This window comes from Littorina saxatilis, linkage group LG13 (assembly GCF_037325665.1).
Source record: "Littorina saxatilis isolate snail1 linkage group LG13, US_GU_Lsax_2.0, whole genome shotgun sequence".
Taxonomy (NCBI): domain Eukaryota; kingdom Metazoa; phylum Mollusca; class Gastropoda; order Littorinimorpha; family Littorinidae; genus Littorina; species Littorina saxatilis.
The window spans coordinates 10,216,826-10,234,703 of NC_090257.1; the positions used below are offsets into that span (position 1 = coordinate 10,216,826).

The following is a 17,878-nucleotide window of genomic DNA, read 5'->3' on the forward strand; positions in this document are numbered from 1 at the left end:
GCCTTTTGAAAGAGAGAGAGAGAGAGAGAGAGAGAGAGAGAGAGAGAGAGAGAGAGAGAGAGAGAGAGAGAGAGAGAGAGAGAGAGAGAGAGAGAGAGAGAAAAAAGAAAGAGAGAGAGAGACTTCGTACAGTTGAAACTTCGCTTTAAGACTAAAAAAACAAGAAAGAAAGATTCATTCGCTCTTCGTGGCAGGCGGAAGGAAAATCAGCCAGATAGTAGGGGTTCTATTTGTCAAAATCTTTCAAATTTGTGTTACATTTATAAAACTTGGCAGAGTGATAGAGTAAGTGATCCTAAAGAAATTTAGAAACACGGCCATCGCAATTTCTTACTTTCAGTATCTATTTTTAGAACAATTCAAAATGGCCGCCATTTGACCCTAGAAATGCTAATATCTCAGGAACCATATGCACTACAAACATCAAAATTTGCACACGCACTCTCATGAAGTAGTGTTGTAACATCGAACTATATAACACATGTTGTTATATATCCAAGGTCAAAGATCAAGGTCAAATAGAAAGTCAGTGTCACGTTTTGGTAAGTGACTGTAAAATGCTAATTTCTCAATAACCATATGTACTTGGATCATAAAATGTGATAGATAGTATCATAAGGTAATGCTTTCACACCCATAGTTAATTCACTTATGTCATTGTACATTCAAGGTCAAATGTCAAGGTCAAACGAGAGGTGCCGGCAGGAAATTCTAGGAATGCTAATTTCTCAGCACCAACATGAAGTGGGAATACCGGATTTGGTAAGCATATTACCTGTATTATATTATCAGCAGGCCTGCTATGTATATATCTTCACATTATTGTGCATTAAAGTTCAAGGTCAAACAGGTATGCACCTGATATAATTATAGTTCATAACACAGGTGCTGTCCATTTCCAAAACCAGTCAAGATCCATTCAGCATGCAGGGACACAAGTGCACTTGCAAAGTGCTGTGCATTTCAACACAGCCTTACGACACCGGCACCGCATGCTCTTGCATCCCTTTTTGCAGCCACACTTCCACAGTTCACGGCATGTCTTCGAAGCCTCGTCCAGGGCAGTCCAGAATGGTTGCCAAGCACCATTGACAAATTGCCAACCCCAGTCGCCAGGGTTTGGAAGACTAGGCGTGGCGACTTCAGCCTGACCCCAGATATGTCCTCCTTGATAAACAGCTCTCCTTGCATGCTGCAAAAGGGCTTCGCTAGTTGGAGGAATGTTGTCGATCTGGCTGCCAACCTTTGCAAACAGGTGTCCCCTCGCAGAGTTGACATCCGGAAAGTTGCTTGTTCTGTCATACAAAAGTACAACATATCTCTCCAGCAAGGCTCTGTCATATGCGGAGATCTCTGTGGGTGCTTCTGACAGAGACTGGAAGGCCTCGCTGATGTCAGGAAACAGGTACCACACATCCCATGCTGTTTTCTTTCCAATGCTGCTGAACGACGAGACCGTATCACAGCCGCTGAAGCTGTGGAACAGTGGCAGACAGCTGGCTTTTTCTGGTCCCAACATGCTGGCGATGTCATGTGCAGAGATGTACCGGTAATTCTGGCCGACTCCCACAGCGATCCACACTTCAAGCCCAGGGTGACGGGCAGCAGCAGCAATGGCGAGCACAACAACATCAGTATCCACCGTTCTTATCAGGATCCGCCTGTGATTATTAGCTGCATCGGAGAGGTGTACAATCAATCTGGTGTCAGCTTCCTCATGACTGCAGGGTGACAGTTTTGTCTGGGCATCAAGTGGGCGGTTGGAGAGAACAATGGGGCCTTGTGTTGTAATGACGAGTTTGTCTGTGTCAAGTTCGATCACCTTCTGCCCCAAGAAACTGAACAGTTCCTGTTTGTTTTGGTCGACACGGAGAAAGCTGTTCCAGTCAACTGGCATGATCCCATCACCTGTTACCCGTTTCCGTCGACCTGTTCCTCTTTTTTCTCTCATGCCACTCTTGAGACTGTCACTTGCGTACCTGTCCCAGACAATGTCTATTCGAGAAGCTTTCTACAGGAGTTGCTTGATGTAGGGAAGGAAGACTTCTGAGGCATAGCAAGTGAAGGTTTTGCATGTGCGGGGCTTCAGGAAGTGGACAACTGCAGCTCCACCAACAAGGACAGTGTCTGTCTCAGGAAACTCAGTTGGTGGGGGTGGCACAAGAGGTTCCAAAACCCCCAGAAGAGCAGACTTTGTTGTCGACCTCAGCTTTCCTTCACATGACAGCGATGGAGGAAATGCCTGATTTTCATGCTGGAAAAAATCTTTCAGGCCCCCAGGACGAGTTTGACATGCAACATACAATCCTGCGGTACTGACAATATCGTTATTGAAACAATCCCAGTCGGTTTCTTCATCTTCCCTCCCTCGCTTCTTTTTCTTCGGCATATTGGATGGTCCTGTCGACAGAAATTAGATAGCATGTGTTAATACACCACACACACACACACACACTCACAAACACAAACACACACATTGATCACATGGTATATATCATGGTATATGTATATTTATATCTCAGAGATCAGCCTACCTTGGCTGGGTTTAAAACTCAGCTAAAGAGCTACTTGTTTCGCTCTATCATTGAAAAAATGAAACTGTCTGCTTGGACATTTTTGCTGTTCTCTATCACCTATCTTTGTTTGTTTAGAGTGGCTTTTTTTGTATGATGATGGTGAGTGTATGTGTGTGTGTGTGTGGGGGGGGGCTGTATGTGGGGGTGGGGGCGATAATAATTGTCATATTTCGTTTTATTTTGTTAATTTTCTGTGTTAATGGTCTAAATGGTAGTGTATGCTTTGATTGTTCTTGCTTTTGGTGAATCCGTGAGTTAGTGCATTGAGTTTTTCAACTGATAAGATGTGCGTTTTATAAATGCTATTCATTATTATTTTATTTTATTATATATTTGACATCATAATTGTTACCACCGGGCGGGGATGTAGCTCAGTCGGTAGCGCGCTGGATTTGTATCCAGTTGGCCGCTGTCAGCGTGAGTTGGTCCCCACGTTCGGCGGGAGATGATTTATTTCTCAGAGTCAACTTTGTGTGCAGACTCTCCTCGGTGTCCGAACACCCCCGTGTGTACACGCAAGCACAAGACCAAGTGCGCACGAAAAAGATCCTGTAATCCATGTCAGAGTTCGGTGGGTTATAGAAACACGAAAATACCCAGCATGCTTCCTCCGAAAACGGCGTATGGCTGCCTAAATGGCGGGGTAAAAAACGGCCATACACGTAAAATTCCACTCGTGCAAAAAACACGAGTGTACGTGGGAGTTTCAGCCCACGAACGCAGAAGAAGAAGAAGAAGATAATTGTCACCACATTACTCCTATACCCCCCCCCCCCCCCCACGCCTCCAGATAGTAGCCACTTTTACTTCATGGATGATAAGACAGAGAAAAAGCATGAAATGGTGGGTTTTTTTACAACTCACAATCACAATGAAGGTGTCACATCAAGAATTAAGTGATATGGAGAGCCTGAACCACAGGAGCAGGGCACAGTCATGTACTGAGGAAGCCCTGGAAGGTATTGATCACAACACAGGGTCTTCAGAGTGAGCAGCAACTGCTAAACTGCAAAAGAAAAAGAAAAACACACACTGGGGTAGATAGGGGTACCTTGGTGGTGTAATATGAGGACGGGCTCATAATACCCTAATGGGACCTTAATACCCCAAAATGTCCGATGTACTCCCCACCGTTGAAACACACACACACACACACACACACACACACACATAGGCAGACGGACACACAATTGGGTGGTTTGTTCTTCAGTTGAGAAGACTAAAATTGAGGTGTTTATTTTATGGTAATTAGAAACAATTTTTAAAAAGCCGGAACGGTAACTAACCCTAACCCTAACCTAACCCTATGGCACTTATTGGCACTTGAAAAAACTGGGTGGCTGACAACCCACCCAGTGGTTTTTTTTCAAAACCACCCACGGGTTTGAGGCCGTGTATCCCTAAATCCATCCTTCTTCCCCCTCCCTCAGTCCATTCCTATCTCTCTCTCTTCCTCCCCATTTATCTCTCTCTCCATATCTCTCTCTCCCCCCCCCCTCCCTATCACCTTCTCTCTCTGTCTCCCTAATAATTCAATAAAACTAAACAAATTAATTACCCCAACCCCTAGAATTGACCTTTACAAATCAAGTCTTTCTTATTCTGGCGCCTTATTGTGGAACTCCATTCCTGATTTAATTAAAATGCAATTCAGTGAAACTTCCTTCAAAGAAATGTATATGCTGTTTCTCTTGGAAACAAGTAAATAATTATGTGATAATAATACATCATTGCTTGATATTCATAATGCATTTTGAATGTCTTTTTAACTGTTTGACATGTTAATTATATACATTGTATTGTAATTAACTTAACTTCTATTTCTTCTTGTTATTAATCGAGTTACCCTCAATGGGCGAGGGCCGGACGAAAAAAAGCATGTATATTTTGCTTATTCTGTTACCCTTGATAAATAAATAAAGTTCAAAGTTCCCTCTCTCCACCCCTCCTTCCATCTCTCTCCCTTTATTTCTCTCTCTCCCTCCATCCCGCTCTCTCTCCCGCCCCCCTGCCTTCTCTCCTCCTCCCCCCCCCCCCCAGTCTCTTCCCCTCTCTCTCTCTCTCTCTCTCTCTCTCTCTCTCTCTCTCTTTCTCTCTCTTTCTCTCTCTTGTGCATTTTCACTGTTTTGTCATTTCTCTTGACAACACTTCTTCTTCCAAATATTTGTGTAAAACCAAGTAAGTCCGCTTGCTTAGATCTACCCATTTTTTGTTAGATCTAATATTGGGCGAAAAAGGTGGTAAAACCAATAAGTAAGTCCACAAAATGCCCAACAAAATCAAAACCATCCATCAGATTATTATGAAAATCGAGTTTTAGATCTAAACGTAAATTAATGCTATTTATCTTATTATCTCAGTGGGTGGATCTAGATACTCATCACTTTTGAGACAGTTTATCAAACACTAAAAGTCGTTTTTCTCGGAAGTAGCTTCAGTGGACTTACTCGGTTTTGTCAACACACGGCAGAGTTACTGTAATTGTCCAAACATGTCAAATGTACTCACCAGAGAGACTTTTCAGCTGCCAAAACAAAGAATGCATGTGCGATGTCCGCCATTTTGTTCATTCTGCCCATCCGTTCTTCTGTATTTTCAAAACGCTTTTAAAAACATTTTGAGCTCCAAATAACAATTATATCAACATAACATGTCAGAATATATTATTATGTTTATTTCAATAACTCGTAATATTTTTTTCCGTGAAGTTTTGTATTTTATTCCTGTGCTGCGGACTAGCATTTGTTCCAATTTCGTCTGCATGAAGGCGCCAGGTTTAAAGCCTTATTTCTCAAAAACAATCGCATTTTTGTGATGGCCGTGTTTCTAAAAACCCTTATTTTATTCTTAACTTGCCTTTTGTGGCATAACATAAAATGTAACAAGTGTTTGAAAGGTTTATGTGTTTTCGTTGCAAGTAGAACCCCCGCTAAGATAAGTTTTCGTTATTGTGTGTCTGTGCACTTAAAAGACCGTTGGGTCGATATTTTTGTGAATGTATTGTTTTGTCAATAACAAACGTTCCAACAACCTACCTTTCTTGTTTTTTTATTCTGAATTTTGGAACGTTGGCAGTCTCTTTGCTTTTGGGTTCGCTTTACAACCTCAACAATGTGGACAAATCAGGTCATAAATTGGAGATAATCTTAACATGGAGGTAGAGTTTCAGAAATTATTAAATACAAATCTGAAACAAGCAGGTCGTAAACAGAGTGCCTGTGTTTCTTTTCTTCTTTTTTTTTCTTTTTTTTTGTGTGTGTGTCACAGACTTCAGATAAAAAAAAAAGCTCATAAATGTAATCACACGGGAAATGCATGGCAATGTTAGAACTCCACAAAAAAAGCGGGATAAAAATATAATTTTTTTAAAGCAACCATTGAAAGAAATAGTTCAGCAACAAAAGAAAACCAAGCAACAGGACAGGGTTAACAATCACTATTTTTAAGCAGAATTATTTTTTAAGGTACAGCAGAGCGCTGTTAACAAGGGGGGGGGGGGGGGGCGGGGGGGGGGGGGGGGGGGGGGTCCGTCGACAGAAGGTCAAGAAAGCTCATCTGCCTCCGCTTTTTGACGTTGTCGGACAAGCTCTTTCGTTGTCTCCCGCGTCTGCGTCCTTCTTTGCGGACAGAAAAAAAAGATAACAAGAAGTGTGTTTGTATGTGTGTGTGTGTGTGTGTGTGTGTGTGTGTGTGTGTGTGTGTGTGCGTGTGTGTGTGTGTCTGTGTGTCTGTGTGTGTGTGTGTGTTCTGTTTGTGTGTGTGTGTGTGTGTGTGTGTGTGTGTGTGTGTGTGTGTGCTTGCTAACAATTCTAAGCCCTTCAGAGAACGCAACAGAGGGTGACGACCTGAACGCTTGAATTCACTCGCGGGTCAAATCTAATCTGTTTTGTTCGAAGGTCACAGATCCTATCTTGCATACCGCTCGTCGTCGTTATAACAGCAGGTATAATTGCCACCGCATCGTTTTCTAATATTCTCCACGCTAAGTAAACTGGAACATTAGTAAATATTTGTTTGCTTAACAGAACAGTAATGGCTCTGAAAATGATGGGGGACGTTCACCTTTCGCGGTGCTTAGTTTGAAGGTTCAGGGGTTTTAGTTTCTCAGAAGAAAACAAAATGTTTAGATATTTAAAAAAAAACCCAGTGAGTTTAAAGGCACATCCCTTCCTACTGGGCTCACTATCTCAGATCTGGCCAGCCTTGTACATAGAAAAAACAAGTCGCGTATGGGGAAATTACTACATTTAGTCAAGCTGTCGAACACACGGAATGAAACTGAACGCACTGTATTTTTTCACCAAGACAGTACAGCTTCGTCAATCCCCGCGTGAAGGAAATCGCTCACCTTCCACGTGCAAAACGTAGTGATATTGACACGCCAGATTAGCGCGGTGGCGTATTGTGCTAAGCAGGAAAGCGCGCTTTTCTGTATTCTTGTTAACTTTCTGAGCTTGTTTTGAATACAACCTATCATATCTATATGTTTTTGGAATCAGGAAATGATAAAGAATAAGATGAAATCATTTTTGGATCGATTTGTTAAATTTTAATCGTAAGACTAATTAATCTATTTTTGTTAATTGTGATCACATTTTAAGAGTAAACATGACATATGAATATATGTTTAGATTCAGAATATGATGAAGAATACGATGCAATCAATTTTAAATCTGTTTCCGAAAAATCGATTTTAATGACAACTTTAATGAGCAAACTCATTAATTTTTTTTAAGCCTCCAAGCTGAAATGCAATACCAAAGTCCGGGCTTCGTCGAAGATTACTTGACCAAAATTTAAAACCAATTTGGTTGAAAAATGAGAGCGTGACAGTGCCGCCTCAAGTTTCACGAAAAGCCGGATATGACGTCATCAAAGATATTTATAAAAAATATTAAAAAAAACCTCTGGAGGTACCATACTCAGGATCTCTCATGTCAAGTTTCATGAAGATCGGTCCAGTAGTTTTCTCTGAATCGCTCTACACACACACACACACACACAGACACACACACATACACCACGACCCTCGTCTCGATTCCCCCCTCTACGTTAAAACATTTAGTCAAAACTTGACTAAATGTAAAAAAAACATCCCTCCATTCGGACACATACCAAAAACCAACATCTTGACTGCTATTCCTTGTGTAAAGTTAGAATTATTTGATGAATTTATTGCCTCAAATCCACTGGAGGCTTCATTTCGATTGAGAAATTAACTCATGAACAAATCTACTAAATCGAAAAGCAGTCCGACTGTTGATTTTTCACAAGTGTCCGAATCAGTGTAATGATGCCCTATAATCTCATGTAAAAGTCAGGCCAGATGAGATTGTGAGCCCAATTGTTATGATGGGAATGGCTCATTCTGATAAGCATCGCTCCACGGCTATTGACAGTTGTCTCTCTGACCGGATGCTACGGTCCTACGCGAATCTATCAAAACAAGAATACAGAGTTATCTCCCATATGTTTTTCGCGAGCACTGATCTAAATTTGAGATCAGTGTTCGCGAGACGAAAATGATTGCAGATTGGCCGATTTCGACAGTGATCTCCGTTCTGTTCTTCACAGTTATGATAAAGACATCGTTCTAAGGTCAAAACAAGTCGAAATTTTGGGACTGCTGCCGGAAAGAGACCGTAATATATAGTTTCATCACTGTCAACTGGTTACAGAAAAAAATCATCTGCTCCAGTGAGCGCCGAAACCAAACGGTTGATTATCACGTGACACTTTTGCCTCATTGATTGATATTAAGAGTTGTTTGCACAGTAAATACAGCCGCGAAAAATAGCTCGCTTGAAACTGTCTTACATATCAATTCCTTTGTAATTTAAAAATTACAAAACACCATGAACTCATTATCGACGATCGCAAATCTGCTTATATCAATAATACATTACGAAAAGATCTAAAAATGTAAAAAAAAAAAAAAATCGATTTCCTCGCCAGACAAGGAAAACCCAGGCATCCTGTCAGGGAGAGAATGAGCCGAACTCATTTTGACCTGAGTTCAGGATGGGGAATGGCTGTGCCTCGCTTTCCCCAGTCAGTAAGCAACCCGACTCTCCACGAGGGTAACCTAGCTCACAGGACTATAATGATGATGCCTGATCTTCCTTATCCGTGTCCGTTAGTGAGAATTTAACAAGCAAGTTTACGACAACTATATAATTATATAAGACACCAAAATGACAAAAGCTTCTTGAAATGCTTTACTTTTTGTTTTTCTTTTTCTTTTCTTTGTGCAGTTGTTCTGCGCAATTATGCTTGCTAATGAATGTATCATTGCCCAATTTGAATGAAAAAAAAATGTAACCCCCCCCTCTCTCTCTCTCTCTCTCTCTCTCTCTCTCTCTCTCTTTCTCCCTCTCTCTCTCTCTCTCTCTGTCTCTCTCTCTGTCTGTCTCTCTCTCTCTCTCTCTCTCTCTCTCTCTCTCTCTCTCTGTTTTCCTCTCTCTGTGTCTGTTTCTCTCTATTTCTCTCTATCTCTCTCTTTCTCTCTCTCTCTCTCTGTCTCTCTCTCTCTATCTCTCTCTCTCTGTCACTCTCTCTCTATCTCTCTTTCTCTCTCTCTGTCTGTCTATCTCTCTATATATCTCTCTCTCTCTATCTCTCTCTATCTCTCTCTCTCTATCTCTCTTTCTGTCTGTCTCTCTCTCTATCTCTCTCTCTCTGTCTGTCTCTCTCTCTATCTCTCTCTATCTCTCTCTCTCTCTCTGTCTATCTCTCTATCTCTCTATATCTCTCTCTCTCTATCTCTCTCTCTCCCTACCCCCTTCCCCTCCACCCACCCCCATCCCCAACGGGACAAACCCGCCGGCCACCCATCTCTTGTGGTATTGTTTTACCAAATTATACTTGTTTTTCCCATAAACACATCAAAATCGACATGCTGCGTCGATCGTTACAGGGAAACCTCATAATTATCTTTTTACATGACGTAGCATACACAATCATCATCTTTCGGCGACTATATTAGCTGATATTGCAAACAGAGAAACATATGCTCGTGACTGATATTAGTTTGTTTGTTTGATTCATTTCATTTTTAAGGAAATAAAGGTGAGATTGTATCATTTACATTTGTTATTAACTCGTAAAACATATCGACACTCTTGATATTACTTTTAGATGGTGACATAAACTCGTGGAAACTTGTCGCCGATGTGTTACGATCTACATACTAATGGTTTTTATGGATGGTTTATTGCTTTGAAGCACGCAGTAAAGATACAAGTAAGCAAGCATGTAAGCACAGATATACATAGAAACACGCAGGAACACACACACACACACACACACACACACACACACACACACACACACACACACGTACACACACACACACACACACGTACACACACACACACACACGCACGCACGCACACGACACACACACACACACACACACAAACACACACACACACACACACACACACACACTCACACACACTCACGTCCGGTCCCGCATAGCCAAATAAGTTGAAGAGACGTTTTAAGACCAACAACGTAAATGTTCTTCCACGTGCAAATATATAAACTCATATATACAAAAAAAAGTCAAGGATCACTTTTTTACAAGCACGCCACACAAAACAGACAAGACAGAATTCTTTCATTTTTAAAATATTATATAATTGAACAACCAATAAGTAATGAGAAACAAAGCAAAGACCGAACGCAGCAGCGACAATTTAGCTAGTAAGAGTGTGTCAAACGTGACAACCCTCGAAAATGGAATTCACAACAATGTGAATCAGTGTCAATAACGCGTGTGCCCTCCGTTGTGTGCCAGGCATTCAACACATCGTTGGCGCATGGAGTGGATCAGGTTGCATATGAATGCTCTGGGAACTCCATTCCACTCCTGCTGGAGCCATTGCAGCAGTTGACCCAGATCCTGTTGACCCTGGCCTTCTGGATGAAGGTGTTTACAGCTGCAGAGCGATGGGGAGGTGCGTTGTCATCCTGAAGAATCGCTCGAGGGCCGATCGCTTGGAGGGCTGGAACGACCAGGACTAACTAGGAAATTTTCCTTTTAGAGACATGAGTTGATGACACGCTAAAAGGCCGATAGAAAGGAAGACAAGGGGAGGATGACGGGGTGGGTAAGAGTGGTGATGATAAAAGTTTGTTAAAACAAGAACACGAATTTAATCCGCCATATAGCATACAAGCCATCGGTATTTGTCCAGGTGTGGAAACAGTCATACATCCATACACTCCTTGCATCTACGATACAATCATATCATGAAAAAAAGGCCAACAGGCTAGCAACAACAATAGCAACAACAACAACAACAACAACAACAACAACAACAACAACAACAACAACAACAACAACAACAAGTCAAAGTCATCACCGAAGTACAGATAATTAAAATGATGTCATTGTCGTATTAAAAAAAAAAAAAAAAAAAAAAAACCCACCTCTGCACAGGAAGCTGTCCTGATGTTGAATTTCGATGGGTGTCTTAGTGGAGATATGTTCTTATTCCACGTAAAAGCCTGGCAAGATCTGAGATAGTGAGCCGATCTGTATGTACATCCAAAAACAAAGAGACTGCCTCAAAATGATGAAGATGGCATGATGTATTACGCACACAGAAGAACAAAACAAACAAAAGAGTTGCAGTCAGGCAAGATGAGCAAATCTAAAAACAAAGAGATCTGTATGTATCCAGGTTTTCCGATTGCTTCGTTTCCGGCCGATTTATGTGGAGCACGTGATGCGCACAAAAAATATTGGCGGTCTAGAAGTGTCGTCTGCGCAATGATCACGGCGGCGCCCGCGGATTTCCTGAACGCCAAGGACGACCGCGCACGTTGTGATATATACGTCATTCGTTAGACCTCAATACTAGGGAAGGATCTTGCCTTTAAGTCGCTTAAGTGGACAGGACTTCCCTCCAGTACGGACATCCAGACTTATTTAAGTCAGTGGTTTCCTGGGTCCAGGGTGTACTTTTCGGACATGCAGATTATATCCCGAAGTCCAGGGTATTGTGGGAAAGATAATAGCTGTTCAAGAAAAAGACATTTTTGACTGAAGTTCTCTGTCTGTAGGCAACAGCTATACCCTCGACATCTTCGGGGGTCGTATGGTGCGTTCAATTTTGTCATCCCGATGACCATCAAGAATATCGGTTTTCATCTGAAGGGGTACGCGAAGAAAAAGAAGAGTCAAAATAAGGGGTGCAAAAATACGTTGAGAATGATTGAGTGACTATTTTGCTGGCTATTTATAAAAGTATAGGGCTGTTTTGTCAATGAGCGGGCCTCGCGTTTGTATTTTTCTCCAGCTATGAATGGAATGGCAAGTGGTTTGTCGGTGTGTTCAAAAAAAGGAAAGAATTGTGACCCTCCACCACGAAATGAGTCGCATGTCACCTCGCGCGGTTCTGCGCTTATAAGTCCGGGGAGTGTCTGGTAACAGTGTGACGGTCACCTTAGTCACAGGCTTATAACTTAAACAGTTTTTGCTCTTTTCTAAAACGGTTTTCACCACTGGATAGAGCATAAAAAACTCTTTATGAAAATATAATAATATGAAAATCATGCAAAGGTGACATGCGACTCATTCCCTTGTGGAGGGTCACAGATGTCGTTTTGAATGTTGAAATGTGGAAGGCAGGCTTGGGAGAGAGAGGGGTAATCTTGAACTTTAGCGTGTTAAATTCATAGCTCAGAATTCAGAGGCATTTAAGTCTCCAAATTTGTAGAACCTGCACTTGTAATCATAACTTATTTGTACCTTTTACACGTTTCCGTAGCCCGTCGCGATATAACCTTGAATGGTTGAAAACGACGTTAAACACCAAATAAAGAAAGAAAGAAAGAACGTTTCAGTAGATAAATGTACCTAATTAATTTCATAACATGACTTATGTAACGATGCTACATTGCTATTACTTGCAACGTAGTTGCTTCATTGACTCCTCAGTTTCACGGATTTTTTCTTCCCTCGAAGTTTCACACGTTTTTTGTTGCTTGAAACATTATACTGAGTTTTCATTATACCTTTGACAATAATATGTCATGTTCGTTTGTATGTATATTTTTGTTTGTTTGTTTAGTCTGTTAATCGTTTGCTTGTTTGTCGTTTGTTTTTATTACTTCTTAAATTGATATTCCAACATTTTTTAAATGTATTATCATTAGATTAAACCCTCCCATGGGCGAGGGCTGGATGTAAAAAAGCACCTGTTTGCTTATGCTATTACCCTCGTTAATAAAGAATTTGTCATTGTCATTGTCATTGTCAATTTGTCATTGTCATTGTCATTGTCATTGTCATAACAAGTCATTTTAGATCCTTTTGAAGTTACGGAATGAACTCCGATAAACAGTACGAATGCATTTCGTTTACATGGGTCAAAGAAGGAATTATCCGTATGAGCGAACAAGGGAGACAACTCTTTCGTGTAAATGATGTCCCATGGTTGACAGCGTAGGCCATTTTCTGTGCATTTTCGTCGATTGAACAACCAAATTAATTAGTTATGATTAAGTTTGAAGCTCAATCCGTCAATTAATTTCACGACAAATGTTCTTTGGCTTGCTTACATGGACTTGTATCAAAAATAAGTAAAGAATGTCACTGGATTCTGAGCTATGAATTTAACACGCTAAAGTTCAAGATTACCGGGAGAGGCATATATGGGTAGAAAAGGGGGGGGGGGGGCATAAAGAAGGGAAAAGAAAACATGGATAAAGATGCAGAATAAGACACACATAAGACGGAAAAAGCACAGTTATTTCTCATTTGTACATATTGATTCTAACCGCTCTTCCGTTTGTACGAGCAAGGTTACTCAAGTTTATTCAATCTTGCCTGTTTTCTTCCATTTTCATTCATTATACGCTTTGTATACGCTTTGTTTTTCATTAGGAATATATCATTAATATTTGTTTTCTCCTGTATGGAAGTGATGTATATGGCGATGTAACTCTCCAATCATGTCCCTCTCTACCCTGTCAGCTCCTCGCTCCAGCCCTAACCCCTCCCTTTCCCTCTCTCCCCTGCCCCAACATCCCCTCCATCCCACCGCCCACCGCCCACCCTCCCCACCGCCACACACACACACCCGAACACCTTCACTCACTTTAAACAATAAGCACCTCTCGCACCTCGTCCAACACTCTTTCTCTTCTCATGTAAAGTTGTCGCCCGCGCGCTCGAGTGATCAGACAGAATAGAGAGAATAGGAAATCAATCTTCCAGGCGACGATGATCTTCTGGCTTGTCTGTCCGTCTCCTGCGAGAAGAGTTTTCATTGACTGTGAAAAGTATGGAGGCATGTTAGTGCCAAAAGTGAAAACTAAGAAGACCATGATTGAAAGTTCAACAGAGGTTCAATAGAGTTCTTCTAGGCGACGATGATCTTCTGCAGAGTCTGTGTCAGTGGGAAAAGTGGGAAATACGGCGGCATGTAAATGCCTATAAAGTGAGAATTGGGGACGATTTAAAAAAAATAACTCTGTCGGGATTTTCAAGCGCTGTGGAAGAGTTGCGCTCCACAATGAGAGTAAACAAACACGTAATCGACTAGTTAAAACCAGCAATCGCAGCGAATCACTGATTCCGACGTATTTGTCATGCAGTATCCGCTCGATATGACCCCATTTCGTTCGAAAATATACACATCGTATAGTTTACGATTTGTAATGGCAGTGATCGCCGACAAGGTGTTTTGCCCGAGGTCACGTGTCAACAACGTCTTTTAGAAAGAATGCAATGACCACGGTACTGTCTATGGATTACTGTATTTATCATTATCAGTATTGACAAGTACGAGCAATGAAAAGTTAAAATCGATAATTTGAAACTATACCTTTTTGTAATCGCTTTCAAAATTGGAGAGAGAGAGCATCTGTCTGTCTGTCTGTCTGTCTGTCTGTCTGTCTGTCTGTCTGTTTGTCTGCCTGTCTGTCTGTCTGTCTGTCTGTTTAGCACCCAACTATGGATGCATGTCCGCATCACTCCTGTAATAAAAATACAGTCCCAGTATTGCAAAGAACAATGACAACTAACTTTGTAAAAAGTTATTCTTCCGTGATAATAATGCATACATGTTGCACTTTATTACTTTCATTTTTGTCTCTACGACGCCACCATAGATATGCGAACGGCCAATGGCGTCAACAGATTGGATCAAGCATTTGGCCGCAGTCGCCAACAATTGTGGGCCGCTGAGGATGGACACGTTAATGTGTTCTGTTCTATTGTGTGCTCCGTGATTTAATTTCTCTTTTAGCTTTATAAAGACGTTTAAAGTGATAGTCCATTCGTTTTGTTGAGCATTCTTTACGCAGAGCTCCATGCCCCGTCTAGCTTTTTATCCGAAGGGTGTTTGTGATACTAACGGATAAAATCAGCTTTTTTTTTCTCTCAAGTATTCTCTGTTTGGCAAATGACTTTGAAGGTAAAACATTAAAAGCTGTCTTTTTCTAGTTTCCTTTGCACAAAAACATATTCCGTAGTTTGCATAATTCCCTTCAGTATCAACTGAGTGCGTGCGTGTGTGTGTGTGTGTGTGTGTGTGTGTTTATGTGTATGTTTGTGTGTGTGTATGTATGCGTGTATGTGTGTGTGTGTGTGTGTGTGTGTGTTTATGTGTATGTGTGCGTGTGTGTGTATGTGTGTGTGTGTATGTGTGTGTGTGTATGTGTGTGTGTGTGTGTGTGTGTTGGTTTGTGTGTATGTGTGTGTGGTTGTGTGTGTGTGTGATTAAAGAAATCTTTTGAAATACAATACCTATACATAGACTATATAAATGATTTACGTAAGACTATCGCTCGACGATTAACTCTTTGAGAAAGGAAACCTTTGCAAATGAATGGTTGACGACTAAGGACATCAATCATGTTTTTACACTCGCTGCGTATATAAATTACGCACAATGCACAATGCAAAAAGATCGTATAACATGGTCATTAAATGTAAGATGAAGACCAATTTGGGATATGGACGGGGTGTACGTGCAACAGACTTTATTTCTTCCTTTTGTTTGCCAATTCTTTTGTGTCTGTCTTTCTTTTCTGTGTTTTTTTAAATATTTATTTATTTATTTTTACATTCAGTCAAGTATTGAGTGAACGTTTTGACGAGGGCGGAGATGGTCGACCTTTGTCTCCCTATGTGTGTGTGTATGTGTGTCTGTCTGTCTGTCTGTGCAAAGCATTTCTTAACAAGAGGCGAAGCCTTCAAGGTTCCCGTAAGAAATAGACAAACAGTAACACAAACTGAATCACTCCGTCACACGCACGCACACACACACACACACACACACACACACACACACACACACACACACACACACACACACACACACACACACACACACACACACACACACACACACAGAGTTAAAACTAACGCATCATATCTACTCCATGTATAATTTTCAAAAGAAGGCAAACAGATAAAATGACTGTATTTGTTGTTGGTGTAGTTGTCCCTGAAGGAGATCTTGTGCAATCCTCTCTCTCACACACACACACACACACACACACACACACACACACACACACACACACACACACACACACACACACACACACACACGCACACATACACACTTTTAAACTGCATCAGCATAATAAATCATGGCAAAGCTTATCTACAATCATTGACATACCCTAGAGCTTGCGTATCAAGATAATATATTCTTGGAATTGTCATACGACTAAGAGTTAAAGATATGGAAACAAATGAAGAGTTGGATTACAACGCTGCAGTTTTCTCTGCCCTGGATTGTAGCTTGCCCGTCGTAAATCAGCAGTAGATCTGCGGGTACTGTGTTCATTTGGAAATCTACCATCAGCTTATCTGTCTTTTGCACTGCAGACACAAAGCAATAGGTACCTGCCATGTGGCCACTTTTTCCACTGCTGTCCTCAGTCTTATACTTTTCATCAAGACTTGTCACCATGCCGAGTGGATCTAAATTCGGAAGTCGTCATGTGGCTGAGGCATGTCTGACATAGCGTCGATCTTGTTGTAGCTTATCCTCCTTTCTGAAACAAAAGGCAAAATGCGATTAGTTGTGATGACTACAACCTACACAAATATAAACAGTGTTTTGATACTGAATAGTCGGGTTATACAAGCCACTTTACCCATGCAGCATGGGAACCCTACAATATGTGAAACATGTCAACTGACTGCAGCAGCCTGGTTCTTAAAATAATTCTGACGGTCAACACAGTCAACACACTATTCACAGTCCATTTTGAGGAGCAACTGAGGTACTCTCTGATGGTCTTGTTTGAGTGATAACGATCAACTCAGGAGGAAGAAACCAACAGAGGAAAAAAAACCCATTAAGCTTTAACATTAACCGCAGAAAAATACAGAATCACATGTACCATTATGTAGAACAAAATTCCACAGCAAGCTTTCTTTGGACGACTGTCGTTGTCTCAAAACTCGCATTCTACCTGCTGTCCAAAAGAAGCTATCTTACGTTGTGCTGCCTTGAAAAAAAATACCAACAAAGACAAGGAATTAGCTGTTGCAAGGTAAGTTTACCAAACGTTACAGACATTAGCGAATCATGAAAGTGCGTAAACAGCGAACAGTACAATCAAAGAGAGGAGTCTGGAATGAAACGCGATACAGATCTAGGTAGATCTAGCATTCAAAAACTGTCTTTTAAATTTAAGGAAGTTGTTGCAAGGTACCAAATTTTACAGACAGAACCATGACAGAGCATGTTTTGAAAGGCTGAGGCAAAATCGTAATAATGTTGACTTTGAGAACAGATTCATTCCGTTTCCTTATATCTGCATGTTCAAATAAATGGTGGACAGTTTTATACGGGCAGAGCAAACTTGAGACTCTACTGCAAGTCTTGAAATTCACATAAACCGAACCAAGAACAAAGACATCCAAACATTACAGGCACTTTAGATCAACTCATTTCACTAGAGGTGACTGCCTAGCACTGTGTTTGATATCCGTGTCTGCTGAAATAAAAAGAAATTAAACAAAACGGATTATCAGTAAGCTTAGGTGACACGTTGTAAGAGTGGGAAACACTAGATCTGTCTGTACTTACCGGGGACACGACTGCTAGATCGACACTGCGCTTTCGACAGCTCTTCCTCGCGCAGACGCTGGACGTGACACGCTGTGCAGAACAAACTGTAGGAAATCTCCTTTGGTATCTTCTTTATCTATTTTTCTGGAGCTAAGAAACCGAACAATGTGAAATCGCCTTCCCCGAATCGGCGAATGCAGAGGTGAGAACTGAAAAGTGAATCTATACCACAATCCTTCACGCGACCTGACC

The 17,878-nt window shown here is 41.2% G+C and overlaps 1 protein-coding gene and 1 long non-coding RNA gene across 2 annotated transcripts in view; both read right to left on the reverse strand.

Moving 5' to 3' along the window:
* Positions 1–217: 217 nt before the first annotated feature.
* Positions 218–4,054, reverse strand: LOC138983564 (uncharacterized). The gene is made up of 2 exons (XM_070356842.1): positions 3,441–4,054; positions 218–2,400 (listed from the first exon to the last, which is right to left on the reverse strand). The coding sequence occupies exon 2, from the start codon at positions 1,949–1,951 to the stop codon at positions 920–922; it is 1,032 nt and encodes a 343-aa protein (XP_070212943.1). The 5' UTR covers positions 1,952–2,400; positions 3,441–4,054; the 3' UTR covers positions 218–919.
* Positions 4,055–16,493: 12,439 nt separating this feature from the next.
* The window catches only part of LOC138983565 (uncharacterized), a 31,318-nt gene continuing 29,933 nt past the window's right edge, over positions 16,494–17,878 (reverse strand). The window contains exon 2 of the long non-coding RNA XR_011461197.1: positions 16,494–16,601. This is a non-coding gene — a long non-coding RNA (uncharacterized lncRNA). The remainder of the gene's footprint in view (positions 16,602–17,878) is intronic.

What these genes read in the sequence shown, in the direction of transcription:
- LOC138983564 (XM_070356842.1), bottom strand. Translation starts at nt 1,951, where the DNA reads ATGAGAGAAAAAAGAGGAACAGGTCGACGGAAACGGGTAACAGGTGAT.